This window comes from Telmatherina bonti, assembly GCF_933228915.1.
Source record: "Telmatherina bonti genome assembly, chromosome: 11".
Taxonomy (NCBI): Eukaryota; Metazoa; Chordata; class Actinopteri; order Atheriniformes; family Telmatherinidae; genus Telmatherina; species Telmatherina bonti.
In genome coordinates, this window is record NC_136629.1 from 21,280,929 (window position 1) to 21,302,524 (window position 21,596).

Here is a 21,596-nt window from a genome sequence, read left to right on the forward strand (position 1 = left end):
ATTCGCTTTGAGATAATGGTTTACTTTCTATTGTAAAATTATCTGATTTACCCTTTTTGCTGCTACTGCGTGTGCACTTTTTCACTGGCCCTAGCAAAAGTGAGCTGCGACCATGTCATTAAGTGTGCTGCCTGGAGTATGGCGTATATAGTCTGCTTTCTGCAGAGATGGGCATCCCCTGCAGGGTCTGCCTGTACCACCTCCATATGGTGGCTCACTGGGTTTCTGTTGCCTACGGCTCCTGGGAAGTTCATCAAATCCTAGAGTGCAGCATCTCTACCACCCAGTTTCTACTCCACCGTGATATTTCTCTCTCTGGCCAATCGTATAAGTTACACATGACTTCACAGCATAAAAGAACAACAGCAGCCTCGAGCAGATGTTGCTCCGCACATTGCCCATGGAGTGGAAACTATGTTTCAAAAATGATATCTGAGTTACTTTTAAAGAGTTCCCTGTTGTAGAAGAAAAATATGCCTATGAGGCCTCAGAATTCATATTGTTGTGAAGGTTAAACATGGAGTAGGTTCTGTTTTTCATCTTAAAGCACGATCAGAATTTGTGCTCACTGATTATTTTGAGATTTATGTGATTGATGTTGATTTTCTTTAGCTTCCTTTTTTGTAAAGCACTCCACCAAAACACACACACACACACACACACACACACACACACATATATATATATATATATATATATATATATATATAATATATATATATATATATATATATATATATATATATATCCTAGATTATTAAATACAGAATAAAATATTTTGTTGTACCCAAGGTAAGACAGATCAAAGTTGTGTTTTGTCCACTTTTTTTATTCTGTAATATGACCAATATTGTTCATATTCAAGTGTGTATGAAAAAAAGTCACTGGTTTCTTAAAAAGCTAAATACAATAAGCATTGGATCAAGGCACATACAAGACTGGCCAAAGGGCATACAATGCACTTTGGTTTTTAATTGTAAAGAACAGTTAACTTCAAATTGTGGCAACATAAGTGTCCGTTTGGAAAATAACAGAAAATAATACTCATAACAAGGGATGCTGACACTGTGGTAATTCAGATGAAAGCCAGCACGTTTCTAGTCTTTTTTTTTTTGGCCTAATGAGCAGAATGACGTATGGTACACGTTACTAAAGAGATCTTGCCATTGTTATTTGGCCCTTGCTGGCTTGTACAAATAGTTAGTGGGGGGTCTTCTGTGTCAGCCTGACCTGTCTACTTGTTTTGAAAAACAGAGAGCTCCTTAAGGTTGATGTGCTTCATCTGCCCTGTGCTGTGACCTACAATTCTATCAGAAACATTGAAACCCTGCTTTATGTTTTGTCTTCTTGCAAATGGAACAACATAACGTATTGTAGAAAGCAGAAATAGAAGTCATGGCACCTCATTTTCAGTCATTCAAACCGCCACATCAGGTGAATGCTAGAGTATAATTCTTGGTCCATAGCATGTGGAGATGGCTACTGACTGCTCCTTCTGTTAGGGCGTCATGCCTGCTTTGTGAATTTGTTTTGTCATCTGTGCCTTAGTTTTTACTGCCTTGTCATTTTTTTGCCTTTTTTGTTTTTCTAACAGCCACAAAGTTAAAAGAATGACCTGTGCTTATACTACAAGGTTTTCTAAAGTCTGATTGTTCAACACAGCAATGAAAACCCACTTTCACAGTTGACAAGTCATCATATCTTAATAGAACACAGAGTTTCTTTTGTTGGTCGATAACCTTAAGCAAAGGAAATACAGTACAAATTACTACAAATCTCTAAAATATAGAATTGCAGTTAGTTACCCACTGATGGTTCAGTGACGGCCTGCAACTGGAACGTTCTCCATCTTCATAAAATGTCCTTAAATATAAATTATATGGCAAATGTACAGAACATTGCTTCCTTAGTCTTATAGATCCAGTGTTTTGTAAAAGTCTTGCCACTCTGCTTCAGTCACACACTCATCATGAATGTCCGTGTGCAATATCATGAATGGGAATGATCAGAATCTGGTATTCCACTGTCTCTGTAGCTCCTGTTGTTAATACTGTTCTCCGTATGTGGACTTTTGTATAAACTCAAGCCATTGGATGGGAAAATTGTGTGTATCACAAACTCCTCCTTGGACACAGGCAGGTGATTTATAGGTATCATTTGAAAAGAAGTTTCTCTTATTTCTAGGATGGAGTTGTCCTTTTTAGTGCCAGCCTCAGCATAGTCATCCTTTCTCCGACGACCTTTGTTATAGGTGCAGTTCCTAGAAAAAAGCGAGCCATTCCTGTGAACATACCAGCACACCAGTGCCAACATAATTATTGCCAAAAGGGCCACAGCTCCTCCTATGATAGCAGCCAAAGGCAGACTGGAATTTTTGTAAGGCTCTTTCTCCTGCTCTCTGTTTAAAGTTGTAGTTGGGTTGTATGATTTGTGAGAGCCAGTCTCTGTCTCGATGCAAACAGGGGTCTCGTCTGACAGATAACTGTTGCTGGTCTCCATGGGAACCATGCATATTCTGTAGGCAGAGTCTGGTTCCAGTGCGGTGAGCAGATATTCGGTCTTCTCTCCCTGCACTATGGTTTCAGTGATGGAGCCAAAGGCAGGGCTGTGTCCCAGCTTTAACCAGCTGAGCCGTAGGGCAGTCATGGGTTGTGACACCCTCCATGATATGTGTATTGCATCTGCACTACTTGACTTCACACTGATGGTGATGATCTTTCTGCCTGAAGAGGTGGTAGTGCTGTGGTAATTCTTACTGATGTCAGGCCCTTTTACCACAGGCCGTCTAGTGACAAATGAGGGCCACTGGGACTGCGAAGGGCGTAAAGTGTTGGAGACTGTGCTTGTCTCGTATGTGGAAAAGAAGTCTGAGTCTGAGCAGTCAAACATGTCTGTCGTTAGATCTTTAATTGCCATGCCTTTGACCTTATCAGGACCCTGGCACATGAAGCCACGTACATTCACCTTAGATGGTAGCGACCTCAGCCAGTCACGCACCCATTTCATGCTGCAAGTGCATTGCCAGGGGTTGTTGCGTAGCAGGAGCTGAGTGAGATTGTCCAGATCTTCAAATACACCCTGTGGGAGACTGCTCAGGTTGTTACCAGACAGGTCCAGGCGATACAGCTGCCTAAGGAAGGCAAAGGCCCCAGGTGGGACCCGATTAATGTGATTATCTTGTAGCTGCAGTTTCTCCAAACTGGTGCCTGGCAAGTTGGCTGGCGGGGATGTCAAGGAGTTCCTCACCAGTGAGAGCTCTGTGAGGTTGATCAGGTTGATGAAAGCCATCTCCCCAATCCCACGGTTGTTGAGCAGGTTACCATCCAGGATTAATCGTTTCAGGTTGATGAGATCTTGCAGTGATTGCTCTGAGATGGAGGATATGCGGTTGTCATCAAAGCGTAGCTCCTCGATGCTCATGGGCAGGCCAGAGGGAATGGTGCTTAGGTGATTTCTGGAGAGAAAAAGCAGTCGGAGGTGATTGCTGTCCCTGAAGGCCCCCTCCTCTATGCTGACAGCTGACACAGAGTTATCATCCAGATGCAGTTCCTCAATGTAGGGAATCTGAGCTAAAGAAGCATGGGTAATCATTCGAATGTTGTTCTCCTGCAGGTGGAGCTCTTTTAGCCCAAGGGGAAGATTAGTTGGAAACTCATCCAGGTTGTTGCAGTAAAGGTAGATCTTCTCCACATTAGTGAGTCTACGAAGCTCTGTAGGAATTCCTGAACTCTTGATGCGATTGTTTTGCAGAAAGAGCACAGTAGCGTCCTTGGGGATTCCAATAGGAATGGAAGTCAGGGCACGGTCATTACAGTATATGAAAGTCCCATCACAGCGGCAGGCTGAGGGACATGAAGCAGAGGTGACCAAGGGGTTGGGAAGACCTAGCAGCAGCCCAATCCTGATGAGGAAGAGGACAAAGGACTTGCAGGGACGCACCATCTTGGCGGTGTGTTTCTGGCAGTCTTAACACTGAAAAAGTCCTGCAGAAAAGACAAAAGTGTAGATTAATGCACAAAACCTTTAAGAGGGAGCCAAATTCCATCTGGTGGTTGTAAAAGCTGCCTGCAGCACTTTTCTTGATTAAATAACTAATGAAAGAAAAACTTTTTTTTATTTGCTTTGCTGGACTGATATGAATTGATCACAAGGACTACCGGAGGGGGAAAATATCTAATGGTTTTACCATAACGTCAGAGCAAACTGTAGATTCACTGGACTATAGATTCCCAAGGATTTAGTAATTTAAAAAAACAAAACAAAACACAACAATATGAATTAAAAGTGGAACACTTTTTGGCTTTTCTTTTCTTTTCTACAGATTAGAGACTGCTCCACTGTAAAGACTACGAATTGAAACACTGTTTTAACTTCTGGGTCCGGGTTTTTATGAAGAGTAAAAAGTTACCAAGTTGTTGCACACATTTCTTACTTGAAGGTCTTTCATTGCTACAAACTACAAAGTTGAGCAAAGTCTTGAGATGAACCACTATAAAACTGGCATACCTTAAAGCCTGCTACAACATTGCAAATTTTTCCTGTCATCCCATGACTGGGGCTTATCCAGTCTCTCCGAATATTAAGAAGAAATACACAGCAAAGGGTTTTCAGAATAAGTTTAGCACACTAGTAAAGATCAAGGATGTTTTTTAAATTTTTATCTTGAATTATAAAATTGAACATTGATAAGACTTATTAAATTGCAAGATATTCATTTTTCAAATATTTTTTAGACAGTTTCTAAATATACAGCAGAAAGCAGTGAAAATTATATTAGCAAAGCTTTTGCATTTAATGTAATACTGCTTTCAGGTCCTAATCATGCAGTACTTATATCACATTTCTTCCTGAACGTCTTTTAAAATGGTTAGTGATTGTGAGGAAAGATGAAAAGTTATCTGTAATTATCATACCTGGTTTAGCTGAGGTGGTAAATCCTTTCCAGGCACCGAAAATCCAATCAAGATTTCCTCTTCAATTTGCTCTTATCCTCTCTGAAAGGAAAAGTTTGTCCAAGGGGTTTCTTGTGATATCCTGACCTGGTCAGTATTTGCTGAGCTGATCCTTGTGTGGACGATGACCTCCTCTGTGTTGTCAAAGGCTCATGTTTTCAATGCCTTTACCATGGCAGATAAGCCTGCACAAAAACCATCCACACTAACTAAAAAGCATGCACTCTCAAGTAATATTAAAAATCCTAATGGCTGGTGCAGTTATTAGGCTCAGCAGCCATAACAGCAAAATTAGATTTCTTGTCGTATAGTGATCCGTGCGTTGGTCAGTGTGAGCTTTAGGAAAGACTCCTTTCTGCCATCAGGCCTGGCAAGCATGATGAGTTGACACAAAGCCGGTCTGAGCCATGCCAATCCCCTCTGCCACGGCTTCAATCCAGGTCTGTTCACTTGTGTCGTCCACGTCTTCAGGTAACCCGGAATCCTGTATACACAATAATCCAGGGCTCTAGCTCCTTTTCCCAAAGCAGACGGCCAGTGCTCTCCTCTTCTGTACAAGGCAATACAGAGCGAGTTGCTTATCCTTTACGGCCCAGGCTCTCATGCATTCTGTGCCCTCCTTACACCTGGGGCGGTGCTCTGAAAAACAACCAGAAAATAACATATTTAGACTCCCCTGTTGCAGTGTTAATCAGTATTTCTTTTTTAGCATTACTTTTAGCATGATTATTATTCATTGGAGTTAAAGTTTTTTTTACATGACGCCTTAAGTTTAAAATTAGTCTTGAGGGTAATCTTACACTGAACGCGTTAGATCTTTGACCTGCCTTACATTGTGATTTTGTAACTATAAATACAGTTTCCTCTTTGCCATGTTTTAGCCGGGTGACCTTTCACAGCTAGACCAACGACCACATTGCTTTTCTATGGTGATAGACGAAAGAATGTCTGTGCATACAAAAGACAACTGTGATCAAGACCCGAAACGCCACAATAGCTATGGGTGGAGCTCTGATGCCTTTCTCGCTTGAGATCAGCGCATAGCAGAGCTTTGGGTATTTTACAACAAAACTATTCCTGTGATTTGGAAGGGGGGGGGGGGGCTGGGGTTGTCTGTCTTTGCCTGTCTTTGCTAGTTAGAAAACAAGACTCGTTCTGATTCTTTACATGAGAAGAAAAGTGATCCAAGCAAAGCTTAGTGAATTACTCAAACTCAAAAGGCAACCGTGACTATTGAAGCCTGTTAGAATATAGGATGAAGAACAGAATGGTTGTCGCAACCATCCCTGTTACTCCAGCTACTGTGCAGTCCCTTTTTCCCAGCCATGTCTCCCTTTTACACTCTATGAATACTGTTTCTACTTGCAAAACCAGAAATTCCTTTGCCAAAGAAAATGTTACGTTTCCTTTTACAACACAGTAGCTTTGCATCCTTCTTTGTAACAAACCATGTGACCTGTTGGCTGCCACTGTGTGCTGTAAAACATTTAAAGGCAAATTAAGAACAAGAGGCCTAGCCGTTAAACAGTTGTAACCCATGACAAGGAGAAGATTAGGGAATTGAGAGGCTTGTAACTTGATTACAACTCCTGAGATGCTGTCTCATAATAATGCCCCCCCCCCCCCCCCCCCCCCCCTTCTGTTCCATCTAAACACTGGCCCTCAGTCCAGTATTACATTAGTAGTAGATTAGAGTCTGGGGGAAAAAGGCACCAGATGCGACCACGACTAACTTGTGGAATAAAGGAGTCTGAGAAAGAAAAAAGATTAAATACTGTAATGGAGTTTTAGAAAATCCTGGGATGATGGAGGGCTGTGGGCAGTCCGTCTGTCTATTGGAATTAACTTTTAATGTGGCACTTAGTTATTTCTTTTCACATACAGTCTTCCATCCTCTAAATAATGCCAAATGTATTGTCTTGGTATGATTCCCTGAAATGTTCATATTGCATTAAAAAGAGCAAGAGAGAGAGAGAGAGAGAGAGAGAGAGAGATCTATTTCTGTTTTCTCAAGCAACCCAGTAACAGCTATCTGCACTTGGAATAATGGACTTTTGGTGTTGTGTCACAGGTTCATTCTCCACAGAAGCACATCCACGTGTGATGTGGCACACCATTTCAGGCTACTTGCCTTTCTTCTTTCCAACTACGACACTGTTAGTTTAGATAACATCATCTGAGTCGTTGCCCAGTCAACGGGGCGAAGGGCTTTCATCTAATAACGTATTGCAGCAGAGGTCTTATTGTGTTATGTTCCACTCTATTGTGTGTAATTTATCAGTCTGCTTGAACATAGGATCTTGCGTTTATTTTTAAAGGGACAAATTAAGGCTTGATGTATTTTTTTTACCCCCACTTTTTTTTTTCCACACTCATCGGGTTTCAGGAGAGTGGCCCTTCTCCATTGTTTGCTACAAGGAAAGCATGTGGACCGTGTAACCTCACAGAGGGCTTGAATAAAAATAAAAAAAAAACCAGCGATTTAATAATTCCTTTAGTTTACACAGCACATTAGCTAAGCTTTTTTTAAAATATATTTTTGTTTATTGTGTTTACTAATAAAATAAACCCTGCCACATTATGTATCCACATGTTAATGTGAACACAATCATTTTGAAAGCAATAGATGCAAAGTTAAATATTTTAGTGATGGATGTCTTTCTCTATCGGTCTAATAAGCTCCGCAGGCAGGACTGGGGATTTCTCTGGCAGTCAGAGTGGATTTTGCTTCATTTAATCTGAACTGGCAAAGTCAAATTGAGCATCCTGTAAGAGGGGGGGAAAAATGTGTGTGTGTGTGTGTGTGTGTGTGTGTGTGTGTGTGTGTTTATAGCCAGATACCTTTCAGTGGACAGCGTAGGAGGCTCATACAAAGCTGGACACTGATAGCCATTGTGAGCTGAACACGCATAAATGCACATTAGTCTGCAATAACAGAGCCCAAGACTTTGTGCCCCCTAGTCATAGACTGCGCAAGACAGGCTTTAGGAAAGAAAACTCAAACAGAAACAATTTCATGCCTGTCAAAAGTACTGCAGATTATAATGACTTGTAGTTCAGTAAAATGCAGAATAATAATACATGGTCTGCATTTAGGGAGGAAAGAGCTGTAGATGTAGTAATGGCAGACGGTTAAATTATTCATGAGCCCTGAAATTAATTTTAAACCACAGTAGAGTTCTCCGTTGGGAAATCAGTGCTGTTTGTATGTGGTGTTAATACTCACTCAAATTCTCAATATAATTTGGAATTATGATTGATTGTACACAACTACATTGTTGGTTGTGTTTCATGTAGATTATGGATCCAGAAATATGCATGTACATCAACAATTGTCAAGTTAATAGGTTTTACATTAATTATCTAATTAAAATACATTATTTAAGATTGTATGATCATGAAAACAAGCGGGGCTAACCTGACATGAAGGCAAAACGCTGTCTTTCTTGATTTTAAATCTTTCCTCCTTAGTGAATTTCTGTTTGGTATGGAGCTTTTGACGACTTTTATGCGCTCTAAAACCTTGTTCCTGTGACTGATTAACACTTAACGTAAGTCGTGTGTCAAGACACCTGGCAGAGGCCTACTGTGCTGCCGAGACACAATGGAACATTCATGGTCACATCTGAATTCACAGGGACACAGAACATGTTTCAGCCAAAGGGGGGGAAAAAAAGGGAGAAAATCTTTGAATTTCACCGATTTGGTATGTGACCTCCTGGTGCTGTCTTTAGATGGACTGAACAGATGATACTTTTGCTGGCCCATTAAGAGCATATAGGCCTGGGACAGACGGGGGTCTCTCTTTTGTAACAGCCTGAAAGGAGAGATCTGTAGCAGCTGCAATTGTTTTCCCCCCACATGGGGGTGGTAGGCACTGCAAGATAAAATGTATGTGTGAGTGTGTCTCTCTGTGACAAGCAAACACCAAGACATGAATGCTTATGTTAAGCTGCAGAAGCCTATCTCAAGGCAGGCCAGACACCTACCTAAAATAAAGGGATTTGTTAACCTCCCTTGTGGCACATCCGCTGTTTTAAGTCAACTCCACAGTGTTAACATTTGGGAACCAGGCTTATATTTTAACTTTGAGTGCAGAAAAATTAAATAGTGTCACAAAACTTGGGATAGATGGTTAAAAAAAACACATCTTAGTGGATAACTAAACTATGAAAAGAACTAAAATAACCCCCCTTTGAGTACAGTAAGAAATTTAAAAATATATTTTTCCCTTCTGACCCACTCATCTTTTTAATGCTTTAAATTTTTTAGTCTTAGATTGTATCTTTAGTGACCTGGTTAGCTGTTAATCTTCCATGTGAATTCCCTCAGAAAACAACTGACTGGAGACTTTTGCCTCAGGCAGTTATCAGTGAAGAACTGGGCCTGTCCTCATGTCTGCCATGTTTAACAGGCCTTATTTTCTGTACACTGATTAGCAATAAGCCACAATTAGACTGCTTGACAAATTCAGTTAAAAAGCATACCCCATTGTTTGTGTCCTGAAATCAGGCTGCAATTTATATATAGCCTATGATCCATTATTTAAAGCCAGGATGACCTTTATCTTCTCATGAAGATAAAAGGCTGTGTTAAATTGGATTAGCAACTGTTCCTGCCCTGGTGTTGCCAATAGGGATTCCGTTTTATTGTATTGGTCTAATTGGATACATATCACTTTATATGAAGGAAGAGGAGCATTCATTAGCATCAGATCCTGACAGTATAGCAAAGAATCTGCTCTCAGTCGGCAATATGAGCTCGCTGGATTGTTTTTCATGCGCACCGCGTTTATTTCTTGAGTGCTTATTAATATAACCGAGCTGCAAACTGCACACAGGCGGGCTGCCGGGTATTTGTGTAGGAGCAGCGTTAGTATAACGTTACAGTACGCGGCTTAAAGAAGGGCTGCTGGTCGTGAAACTTGAGTTCAATGTTTTGCATCTGACTGCCAGCCCGAGGTGGGAGAAACAACCAAACTCTCTTCTCATCCTGACATATAACTGGAGTAAGGATGTGGATTGCAACAGATCAGAGCGGTCCAGACGGCGACGCTGGACGCGCATTTAGCGGAGTCTGCAGCCCCACTACCCCCCCTCTTCCTTCACGTCCAACTCCGCGGGATCTGCGCCGCAATTTCAGCCGCACACCGGGGTGTCTGCTCGGGCTGCGACACCGAGGCTACTCCAGACAGCCGCCCTAATCCTTCCAAGTTTGCATATTCATCACTCATCAGTTCGCGTACTCTTTTTGCTTTAAAACTGTGAAAGGCTGAAACGAGCTGTGAATAGTGGAGTGATTGCAGTCGTCCCTGCTGATGCCTGAGTGGCGCTCACATGTTCAGAAGCATCTCTTTGTAGAGAAGCATGAATGGGATCAAGAGGAAATTTAGCACGGCAGAAAACCAGAACTGGGGAGGGGGGACTTCGCGGTCTTGTGTTGGACACACTGAATTAAAAGTGATGCAGTTGAGGGTAGAAGCAGCATGTTATCCGCCGAGCTGATGAGGAGGATGTGCGCTGCCCACAGAAGAGCAGCGTTTGGTTGTTTTGGAAGGGAAAAAAAAGTGCGCTCACGATTCTTGGTGACTATTGGCTTTGTCACTTTATAGAGACTCAATATTATTCCGTTTGGGTCGACTACTAGATAAATAATAAAAAAAGGAATCAACTATTTAGATTGACACAACTCATGAGGACTCCGTGTTACTCTCAATTCCCTTTCCCAGAGAGGAAATCCAAAAAGGAAAAAAAAAAAAAAAAGAGAGAGAGAGACGAAAAGGAAACACTCCCAACAGGACTGTACCAGCAAAAGCCACACTTACCTCTCTAATCAACCCAAAAATAAAAAAGGAAAGTAACAGGTATCCTCACAAATTTAGGCTCAAAGTCGGAAAATAATAATCCCATCCAGGCTAGGAAGAATTAAATGTTGATCCAATAAAAGATAAAAAAAAAAAATAAAAAAAACAAAAAAAGAGAGGGGGGGAAAGTCCCCTCGCTCACAATGATGAAGCTTTTAGGAGTTTATCTGGAGAAGCACTGCTGTGTTTACTGGTTCCCCCCTCACACACACACACACACAATCAGCGGGCTGTGCGAGGACATGGGTGCTAGGGTGGATCTCAGTACAAATGTGGAGTTGTGTGTGCCTCTAGCCCTGCTTCAATAGAGCACTGATGTCATCTGAAGGAGGGGCCTCTCTCTCTCTCTCTTTCTCTCTCTCTCCCTTCCTCGCCCTCTGCCCTGCTCCGTGCTGGAGATGGAGGATGCATTGCTGACTGAGTGCGCTAGAGGGAGTGGAGGAAAGAAAAAAGCCACATCCTTGTTAGCCTGTACACTTAACATGAGCAAATAGGACGAGGAAGAAATGGTGGAAATGTTGGCTCCACATGGTGTTTTATTTAGGGAATATTTAGACTCTGTTAAAGTATGACTGCATATTTCTTTCAGATGTTTGAGGATCATATGTCAGAGCTTTTTTTTTTTTTGCATGAAGGGTCTTTGTGTCAAACATTTTCTGGAATGTGTGTTGAGTGTGTTTTATCTTCACTGTAAATATGTTTTTTGACAAAGTGAAAGAAATCAGATGTTACACTTCCGAGTTGTTTTCTTCAACTATAATAAAAATGACATCTAAAATGCTCTTAAAACATGGATTTTTTTTCTTTGTGTGAAGCACATACCAGACATGCTTTTTAAATTTGACAGTTAATGAATATTGGATGATGTTGTCACAGTGAACCAGAATAATTTATGACAAGATTTTAGAGTTGTGCTAATTGCAGATATGTGGGTCTGTGTTTGCGGCTGTGAACTTGGATGCTTTATGTGCACAAATGTATTAATCTCCGGATGGCCATAAGTCACCCCGGTTGACCTGCTCACAGTTCATGTTTAAATAAACTCAAACAGTCCAAATCCTCACAAGTCATCCTGATAGTCAAAGGTTGTACAACAGAGCTGACCCAGCAAACACTTTCTTGCCCTGCACCCCCCCCCCCCCCCCCCCCCTTTTTTTTTTCCCCCCTCCTCTGGCTACCTGACAAGCCACCACAGCCCTGCACAGTGAGCTTGAGTGGAGCAGCGAGCTCTGTTCATCTGTTGTTGAATATCATCTCCTTGTTGATGCCAGCAGGGATCAAATCTGTGTGACGCGTACAGCTGCCACGTGGATTCTCTTTCTTACGAACTATTAACTATTTCCTCTTGTTGATTACCTCCAGCCTATTTTACAATTAAGCCTAGAATGCTTGGAGAGTCTGCATCAAATTTCATTAAACAGTTGGTTTATTAAAGCGGTTTTATTCACTTGCTCTGGGTAGACTAAAATATTTAATGCTTCTGTTAGTGAGGACAGAGCAGCTGCCCTGCAGTGACACATGACAGGTAAAATAACAGAAAATGAAAAGAAAAAAAAAAGTCAAATAGTAAATTACAATGACCCAAAATATGTCCCTTTAAAAAAAAAACTAAACTTGATACTTTATATGGAGATATTTTATTAATATTATATCACATCTATTTTGTTCATAGATTTCAGCTATTAACGTTTAGTCAAGACAAAAACTCAGTTAATACACCAATATGTTCACCCTGTTGTCTTGTTGTCCTTTCATGTGCTAATTTGGACCTCTTGTCTTACTCATTGTTATTGCCTCGGTCTGGTGGCGACTACACAGCAGCGATGGTCTAAAAGGGGACCTAGCCTGACATCCCATACTCACATTTAACCAGGGACAGACTGTGATCCAAATTCAGCTTCAACACATAAGCGCATGGTTTAAACCATGATTGCCATCTTAACTGGAGTGCCTAGTTGAACAGACACTTAAGCCTGGAGCATCTGCCAAAACTACTTAGACCTCCACTGGAGGTTTTTTCTGATTTGTTTGCTTTCCAGCTGGAGTGACTCTCACTTTTGTTTGAAACACAAAGGGATTCCTAGATGAGTATAAACTGTCTGCCTGTATGCTATTCATTTCCAGGCAAATCAGCATTTTAAAAAAAAAAGGAAAAAAAAAAAAAAGTATTGTGAAATGTAAATGTTTTAGCCCAGGTGTTGTTCTTCAGAGACTGCGAGGTGAGAAAAGGCCAGCCTCGGACATCCTGACCTGATCCTTGGCTTCCTTCCATGGGGACAGAGCAGAAAACCCATGTCTGACCTCAACATGGCTTCCTCTCCTAAATCGACTGCAGACACATCTGTCAGCGGCTGCTGATTGACCCTCTCTTAGACGTACAAAGAGCCCCACTGGAGGACGAGGGTGTTGGGTTTCTGTTATCTCAAGACCAGGGGAAATCTGTTGCCCTGTTAGTCTTTTGTTCAAGGGGATAGGTGCTCTCCTTTCCCAAGGATGCACTCCAGTCTGTCTGGACAGTTTGTGTTTAGACAACACTAAAAGACTGTTTCCTACTTTGTTTTGCTTCTTGATTTTTGTCCAGTGATAGCTAAAGGCCCTTCAGGGTCTGCTGGCAACAAAGCAGCTGTTCAGATTGCACTTGGTCTTGATGTTAATCAAACCAACTTACGCCCAGTTTTTTTGTCTCTCATGAAATGCATTCAGACCAATAATTGATTTACTTTTTAACTCATGATGCAGTCAATAGATGAGGCTTGCAGTTCATGGGCTGTGGTACCCTGCTTTCTGTGCCAGAACCAGTCAGACTGGTGCAATAAGAGCTCAAGGTTCTGCGTATTATTTTCATAATTGTTGTATTTATTTGTCACTTAAGGTTTGCATTTATTGAAAAGCTTGTGTGAAGTAAAACACATTACCTAAACTGCTCAGGGGCTCACAGGGGAAAATGGAGACTGATTTTCTCCACTTCTGCTTCCGAGCTGCGACTTGAATTCATTATTGACAGACTTTGAATGTTTTTTAACCACTGCCAAATTAAGGAAACATGTAAAAGGCTGCTGCCAAAACCTTGGCTTTGTTTTTCATTTACCTTCTGCTTTATTTGCATATTCATCCTCTACAGGCAATCAGCAGCGATCTTTGCTCTGGGGCTTTCATCTCTGCTTTTGCCTTCCTCTAAGGCAGCTTTTTATTATCACAGCAGTTTAAGTTTGACGTGTGCATGATAGGTACTGTTTATTTTATTTTTTTTTAAAGAGAATTCACATTTTTGATTTGCAAGGGATGTAATCTGTGTGACAGGAATAGAAGGACTCCTTACAGGCGAAAACACAAATCAGTGAATAGGCAAATGTAGATGGATGCAGGATTTTATTTCTTTAGGTCTGTGCAAATGCAAATGTAGGATTCATGGTGTTGCCCAAAATGTCTGGCAGGAGAAAGCTTTGACTGATGGAGCTTGTTGAATCTTTATGCATATGAATGCAAATGCCGGATAGATGAAAAAGTGCTTTGCCGCATTATTGCTGCCACGCCATGCGGTAAGGTACGAACCCTTTCTGATGCAGATCCCAGATGTTAAAGGACAGTCTGACCCTTCTCATCTCTTGGGACTTTAGTTAGAAGCCGGAGCAAGAAAAGAACCAACTACAACAGAGACTAAAGAAGCTATCCTGCTGCTTAGGCAAGCTCAGTGCTTTGGTCAGTGCTCATTCGGGCCTTGTGTTTGTAAAGGAGCGACAAGGCATGCAAATAGCACCATCGGCCGTTTTCCCCTCTGGTCTTTTGTTTTCTTTGGTTGTTTTTGCGATTGCTGTTGTGTTGCCTGCAGAGACATAGGAACTCAAGGATGAGCGAGCTCCAGAAAGGAGGCTAGATGGGGGGTGGATGCTGACTTGTCAACCTCAGGACCTCCCATTGGTTAATGACCTCAAATACAATGCTCTGTGATCAGATTAGATAGAGCTCTCTTCCCCCACTGCACTAATCAGCACAATAAAGGAGATAAAGGATAGAATTACCATGCAGTGTTTTCACAGTCCAGCATACTTCTCTAATGTAGCTAATTGAAGTGTTTTTCTCCTGCTTTGTAACTGGTTTACCATTTCTGCACTAAAACTGTAATGTTTATCTTTACAATAGACTCCACCTGATGGTGTAAGTGCTGACATGACCTTAAAGATAAACAAGCAGCTTTCTGATAATAACCCCTAGTGTATGCGTAAATGGAGTGCTTTAAGATCAGGAGTTTTGTAGTCTCTCTGAAGAGTCAGTAGGAGTTTAGAGTCAGTAGGAGAGGAAGTCGCAGCTAATGTTATCTTTTGAAACAATGCTGTTCAAGATAAGATAGATCATAAAGTACCTCATGGTTTGTAATGCCTCGTCAGTTGTTAAACATACAGGAAGTATGGTTCCTAAACGACATCCTTTCATGTTAACAGAACAGGTAACACTCACAAAGGGAAACCTTGTCACAAAACTGCCAGCAAAGTGATCAAAGTGTGGGTGTATATGCTCAACCTTCGCCATGTTTCATTGATTTTCATTTTAAACCTGTACAAAAGGTTGATGGAAGTGTTGAAAGCTGAAAAATTCAATTCAACAGAATGATATTCATTCTTGCTGGCGGATTTGATAAGTTTATTTATTTATTGGAAGAGTAGCTGCGCATTTGGGCAGATAAAACTGTCTTATTTAGTATCAGTTCTGATGCAGTGAACATGTCACTCACATGACTGATCACATGAACTATCAGCTGTTTCTGCCTCGAGAGGAAATAACACGATGCGGTATTATTCCTATTTCCCTATATTCTACATCAGCATGAGAAGTTGCTACTTTTAAAAAAAACAAAAACAAAAAAAAAATTACGTTTTCCACTGCTGCATGTCTTGAGCTCTGAAAACACAAAGAATGACATCGAAATAGGCAAGACAAGTTTATTTAATGTACAAGACAGTTCAAAGTACTCTACTTGAAACTTTAAGCATTATAGATTGTGTAAATATGTGTCCATTATCACATTTTCGCTATCCAGTTCCACAGTTTTATATATTCATAAAATGTCTTTTTTTTTTTTTTTTAACTCAATATAATCATTAACTCATTTTGTTGTCTGTCAAAGCTATGAAGAGTTATGTTGACGTTTGGGACTGTGGAAATGGAGTGCACTTAAGAGTATTTTGAAAATTGGAGGAACTGGAGCTACTTACCTGGTATTGGATGTCACTTGAAGGCGCTTCGAGGTAACACCTCCAACCACCCCAAAAAACGTAGGCTTTCTGCAACCTGCACTTCAGAACTCGTCCTGAGTATTTTGGATATCAAATGTCTAATTTTCTCTCCAGCCAGGATCCGAGTTTAAAGAAGCCTTACAGAAAGTGGTGAAGAGGGAATAAAACCACTGGCTGAAATGAAAGGACAATTTGGAGCAGCAACCTACCAATTAACACTAAAGTGCAAGGTGCTTGTGGTGGACTTGTGAATGGCACTTTCTCTATATAACTGGGAGTAACTGGAGTAGAGGCTTTTTATTCCCCTCAGTTGCTGGGGTGTCTCTGTGGTTAACCTTCAACAAGACCAGAAGTAAATTGGTTTGTATTACTCCGGTGATGATGAGGTGTGGGAAGGTTTCTGTTTAATTTACATGTATGTCTGCTTCAAACTTTACTCATTTTTCTTGGTAACAACCATGTAAACTAAAGATCTCTATAGAACTAAAGATCTCATTAGTTTTCCTTCCTTCAGGGTGGATTGGAAACTGTTGCACAGCAAAAACAGATTATATATATATCAAAGTAAAGCATGGTAGAGTTTTTCAGTTGTATCATTTTGCAAAAAAACATAAAGAAAAGATGTTTTTTTTTTCCATCAGCGCATCATGTTTCCACAGTTTGAAAGTCTTTAGTATGATTACATTTGACAGAAAAAGAAAAATGTAGTTTATGTTTAAATAAAAACTCTATGCCAGAGAACAGTGCTTTTTTTTTTTATTACTGCCTTTTCCTTTAATCTCAGAAATGTATATTAAAGACATAACTGTGACATTTCACAAGCCAGTAAGAACACCTTGAAGCTGATCCAAAAACAAGTTAAAGTCTGAGGAAGTCAACCAGCTAAGTGTGGAAAGAGGAGATGAGTCGGTCTGTTGGGTAAACAGAAGTTGTGTCATTATAGCCGGTATCAATCACAAAGACAATAACAGAGATGTGAATTTATATGCAGCGAAAGGAAAAAAAAAAAAAAACCAAAGAAAAAAAAAAACATTGCAGGAGCTCCAAGATGTTAGTAGTCATGTGACTGTCGTAGTATTGATGTGAGAATTGCTGGAATGAAATGTAGATTGTCCTTTCCTCTGGCGGAATACTCTTATTTCCTCCATTATTTGCCATAAAACAACCTTCTGTAATTATATTCTCCATTCCTTCATACTTTGCTGTATACTTTTCTTATTCTTGTAAAAAGAAAAAAAAAAAGTGTGAACAGAAGTATGTTCAGTTGTGTTATTATCTATATCTTGTGTTCTTGAGTGTTTTTGGTTTAATATTTTGTCCTCTTGATGATTTTGTCTACAATTTCTCACTTGGCCGTACGACTGACCCAGTTTCTCCACTGTGATGATAAAAATTTCATCATGAACCCCATTTCTCTTATGTATGCCAATCACCTGAGTATATGTCATAGGAAACCTTGAATTAAGAACATGGAAATCCCACACGAGTTATTTTAAGCATTCTTTTAGCATTTAAGCTTGAAATTCTTTGCGTCATTTGTACAAAATTCAGCCATATCTGGTAAAAGTGGATCAAGCAAAGCAGCAGCTGCCGCCCCCAGCTCTCTCAGGACATGGGAACCCCAGAGAAGGCTCCGTTTAACCCCTTAGGATTAGTCCTCATGCCTACTTTAGCACTGGTAAAAGGGAAAACATCTCAGTGCATTGAGTCAACAGGGACTCATGCTTGCTCTGCTGGCTTCCCACACACAAAAAAAAATGAGCAATGACAAAAAAAAAAAGGGGTAAAAAAAGCTCTCATTTGAGTTCCACTAGATATTTCACTGGCTTTCTTTACCATTTGCCCTTCCACAGCCTTCACAGTGCATTACTGCACCAAAAATAGGAGGATGGAGTCTCAAAGTTCAGAACAAGCATGCAGAAATTTGCCTTGAATATTTTGTCTGCATCACTTAGTCCACTTAAAATGGAAGAAAGATAGTTTTTTTTTTTTAAATTTTTTTTTTTTTTTTCTATTGCTAGCATAGCATACCAGTATTTAGAGATATATTTCGCTTGGATTTGCCAAGCATCGTCTTGAGACAGTGTTTGTCCCAGCTTTACTCCTGACTTAGTGGACTTATCTGGCAGCCTGATATTATTTCTTAATGGCTTTCTTGCTCTCTCCGTCTCATAGTTCATCCTCTCCTTTCACATCTATACTATCTCAGGGTGAAGTTGTCCCAGTTCTGAGCCTGACTCTGTCCCGCTGGTGAGCGTTTGGGGAGAGGAATGGTGTAGACACAGCCCGGTGCGGTGGCAGAGGGCGTGGCCTCTCTCAAGCGGGTCCCCGGCTCTGTCTATTGACTTTAAGGCCTCTGCTGACATTCCCTTGTGTTTGTCTAGGCTTTCATCACAGTTCTGTTCAAACAAACACCAGCAACTGAAAACACATTCTCTCGCTAACTCACAGGAAGGCGGACACACATGCACACAATCCCACTCACACAGTGACATCATGACACATGGACACACTTTTATTTAACTCCATAGCAACAGGTGATGCCCCAGGTCCGAGCTATAGCAGCTGTATTATGTGTTTCCAAGGCTGTTCTTGTAAAAATAACAGCTGCTCATAATGTGACATGGGTAATATCTGTTGCTGCCAGGATAAAGTTGCTTGATATATTTGACTTTTTTTCCCCCCACTACCTCTGCGAGGATTTTATGCCAGTTGAGATGGACAAATGTCTTCTGCTGGTGTGGATTTATGTCTGGGTGGCTTCACCCTGGCATTTTACGCCTGCTTTGGCTCCACAACAGTGCTGTAGGAGGAGCAGAGGAAGACGGGGTGTCTGCTCAAAGTCACATCACAGTCTCAGAAAGGAAGAATATGTTAACATCCCCCTGTGGCTGCAACATGAAGAAGTGAGAGTTTTCAAAACCAGGTGCAATCCACACCTGCATGTGTTCCTTCCACCTCGCTTAATTAGAGTTCAGAATCCTCCAAATGAACGTATTCATTCTTGTGTCGTGTGTCTGTATGTGTGTGCATATGCATGTGTGTGTGGGAGCCAATGGGCTCAATTGAGAATTATCTAGCATTCCCTAGAGAAAGCATCTCCTCTTCATCTCTGTTTACTCACACAAGCATTCTTATTTCTGTGTTAGCTGGAAAGGCTCGACAGCCCGTCACTGAGCTGTATTTCCATTGTTAAAATCGATTCCATGACAGGGTTCTGTTTTTGCTTAAGTTTACTTTTCTTGCTAAATGACCAGCTTGATACTCCACCAGTCAAAATATTTGGACACATTTCCATCAAATCCAATGGCAAAACTGTCTCAAAGCATTCAGCTGGTGCTGTACATGGAGTTGGCAATCAGCGTGACATAAGGTAAGTAAGAGAGTTAGAAACATGCGGCTTCCAAAGTTATTTGCTGTGCCAGCACACGATTTTTAAACATGTGCAGAGCAACACAGTTCTTTTCTGTCACCAGATCTTTGAGTGGGTTGGTGGGGATCAGTCATATCATTCATCAGATCTGAAGCTGAATGTGTCAGAAGTATTAGAGTATAGTTGGATATCATTCTGTTTGATGTGCAGTCATCTGCTGGATTATAATTGGGACGAAGGCTGCTGAACCCCTCTTTGGTTCCTTTGAATGCAGTGACTTAGAATTCTCTATAGAGACTCAGTGTGTGATTTTTCCTCCGAGGCTGACAGGCATTTGATGCTTCTCACTTATCCAACCGCCAGCTTACCTGAACCACTCCATGTCTCTTTTTGTCAGTGTTAGACTGTTGTGTGATTGTGCAGATACAAGTGTTTTAGTTTGTGCCACATGAGGTCTGGTGGGTGTTCTCTGCTCATAAAGTCGGTTCATAGTGAGGCAGGTTTTCTCACATTTGCTGTCCAGCTCAAATGTGAATGCAACAGCTTAAAGGTGTAGTATGTAAGATTTTCAATATTTTCAAAATAAATTAACTAAAAAAATAACTACAATCATAATTAGATAGTTTTTTTTAAACATGTAGGTTCCAGTCTGTCCATATTTGATGTGTTATTAAATTACAGGTTTAATTAATGACAATGACCCTTCCTAAATGTTGCCTACCAGTAAAAAAAAAAAAAAAAAGTGCTTTTTGTCATTTGTCATTAATTAAACTTGTAATTTAATAACACATCAAATATGGACAGACTGGAACCTACATGTTAAAAAAACTATCTAATTTTGATTGTAGTTATTTTATTAGTTAATTTATTAAGAAAATATTGAAAATCTTACATACTCCACCTTTAAAGTTCCCAAATCAAGTAAAAATTTAGAAGAAAATATTTGTTCCTCTATCTCTGGCTGGTGTCCATGCCATCCACATCACATGACCAGTAGCTCTTAAACATTCATATTTGATAAATTCTCTTCTTTGTTCATTTGGTTGCATTTCCATGGTGACAGGGCTGAATCACACCCCCCAACCTCCCAACCACCCACTCACACAGCACAGAATTACAATCTCAGGAGGTCTAACAAAAGTCTGTAGCTTCACGGCACCCCTGAGAGGTGGTATTAATTCTCTGAGGCTGAAAGACATCAGAAATTTGCTGCACTACCTGATATCTTATGTTTTTGATTGCTGTCTTGAGACCAATATCGTGGTCACCTTGTCATAGTCATCATGGTCACCGAGTTGTGTTTATGGTCTAGTTATGATGCAATTGGAAAGATTTTTGCTTGGAAATATGGCTGCTATCACTTCCACTATTTTGGTCACCTGAGTTGTGCTTCAGGAAATTTGTCATAAGCTGCACTTTGTATCCTGCGCCCCATTAGCTCATCTTTTACCAAATGCTACTTGGTTTTTTCAGTCTTGTTCTAGTTTCTCCTGAGTTAGCGCTCGGAGGGTGAGTTAGCTGGGACTGGGGAAATATATCTGAAGCTCAAAGACCAAGATGCTTTACATGCAGTGCTCTGTACATCAGCAGAGGGAGTTTACAGGCAGTTTGGCTTCCATAAATTCTGATGTAAAGGCCCATTTATGCTCCTTCATGTGTGTTTATGGGGATGTCCATTTCAAATGTTTTCACATGTGGCGACCCTTATAATTCCATGGGTATTTTACGTTCCCATGCCATCTGCTATGTCTACAGTTGTTGATATTGTTCTGTTGAACTTCTTTTGCATCTTCTTCTTCTTTGGTTTGTTCCTTTTGCTGGTTGCATGTCAGCTATACAAGTCAGCTATTCCTCCAGGATTTCTGGTAGTATTGTTCTGTGTGTGTCAAGTGATAGATAATGTAGCCCACCGAAAATGGAGCAAATTACGAGCCTAACAAAGGTAGGAGATGGTCAAAACTGTCCATTTATCTATATGTCTGTCTTCTGCATCAAGCATAAGTGGCCCTTAAGTTGGGACCCTTTTAGACATGAATGGATACTAAACATGTCTACTTCTACTCCCATAAGTACAATGACACAGAAAATATACAGAGAATGTACTCTGTAGGTCCTCGGGTGTTTCTAATAGTGTCTGTTTCATATTGAAAACAAAGATTGTTTGTTGTTTCAAATAA

General features: G+C 40.7%; 2 protein-coding genes across 4 annotated transcripts in view; one reads left to right on the top strand and one right to left on the bottom strand.

The window, feature by feature from the left end:
- The window catches only part of macrod2 (mono-ADP ribosylhydrolase 2), a 393,923-nt gene that overhangs the window by 81,908 nt on the left and 290,419 nt on the right, over positions 1-21,596 (top strand). The gene's annotated exons all lie outside the window — the stretch shown is intronic.
- On the bottom strand, positions 880-11,036 carry flrt3 (fibronectin leucine rich transmembrane 3). The gene is made up of 3 exons (XM_079248911.1): positions 10,777-11,036; positions 4,914-5,591; positions 880-3,983 (listed from the first exon to the last, which is right to left on the bottom strand). Exon 3 carries the CDS (start codon positions 3,940-3,942, stop codon positions 1,990-1,992), a length of 1,953 nt encoding a protein of 650 aa, XP_079105037.1. The 5' UTR covers positions 3,943-3,983; positions 4,914-5,591; positions 10,777-11,036; the 3' UTR covers positions 880-1,989.

Coding starts and splice junctions, on each gene's coding strand:
- flrt3 (XM_079248911.1), bottom strand. CDS start 3,942: ATGGTGCGTCCCTGCAAGTCCTTTGTCCTCTTCCTCATCAGGATTGGG.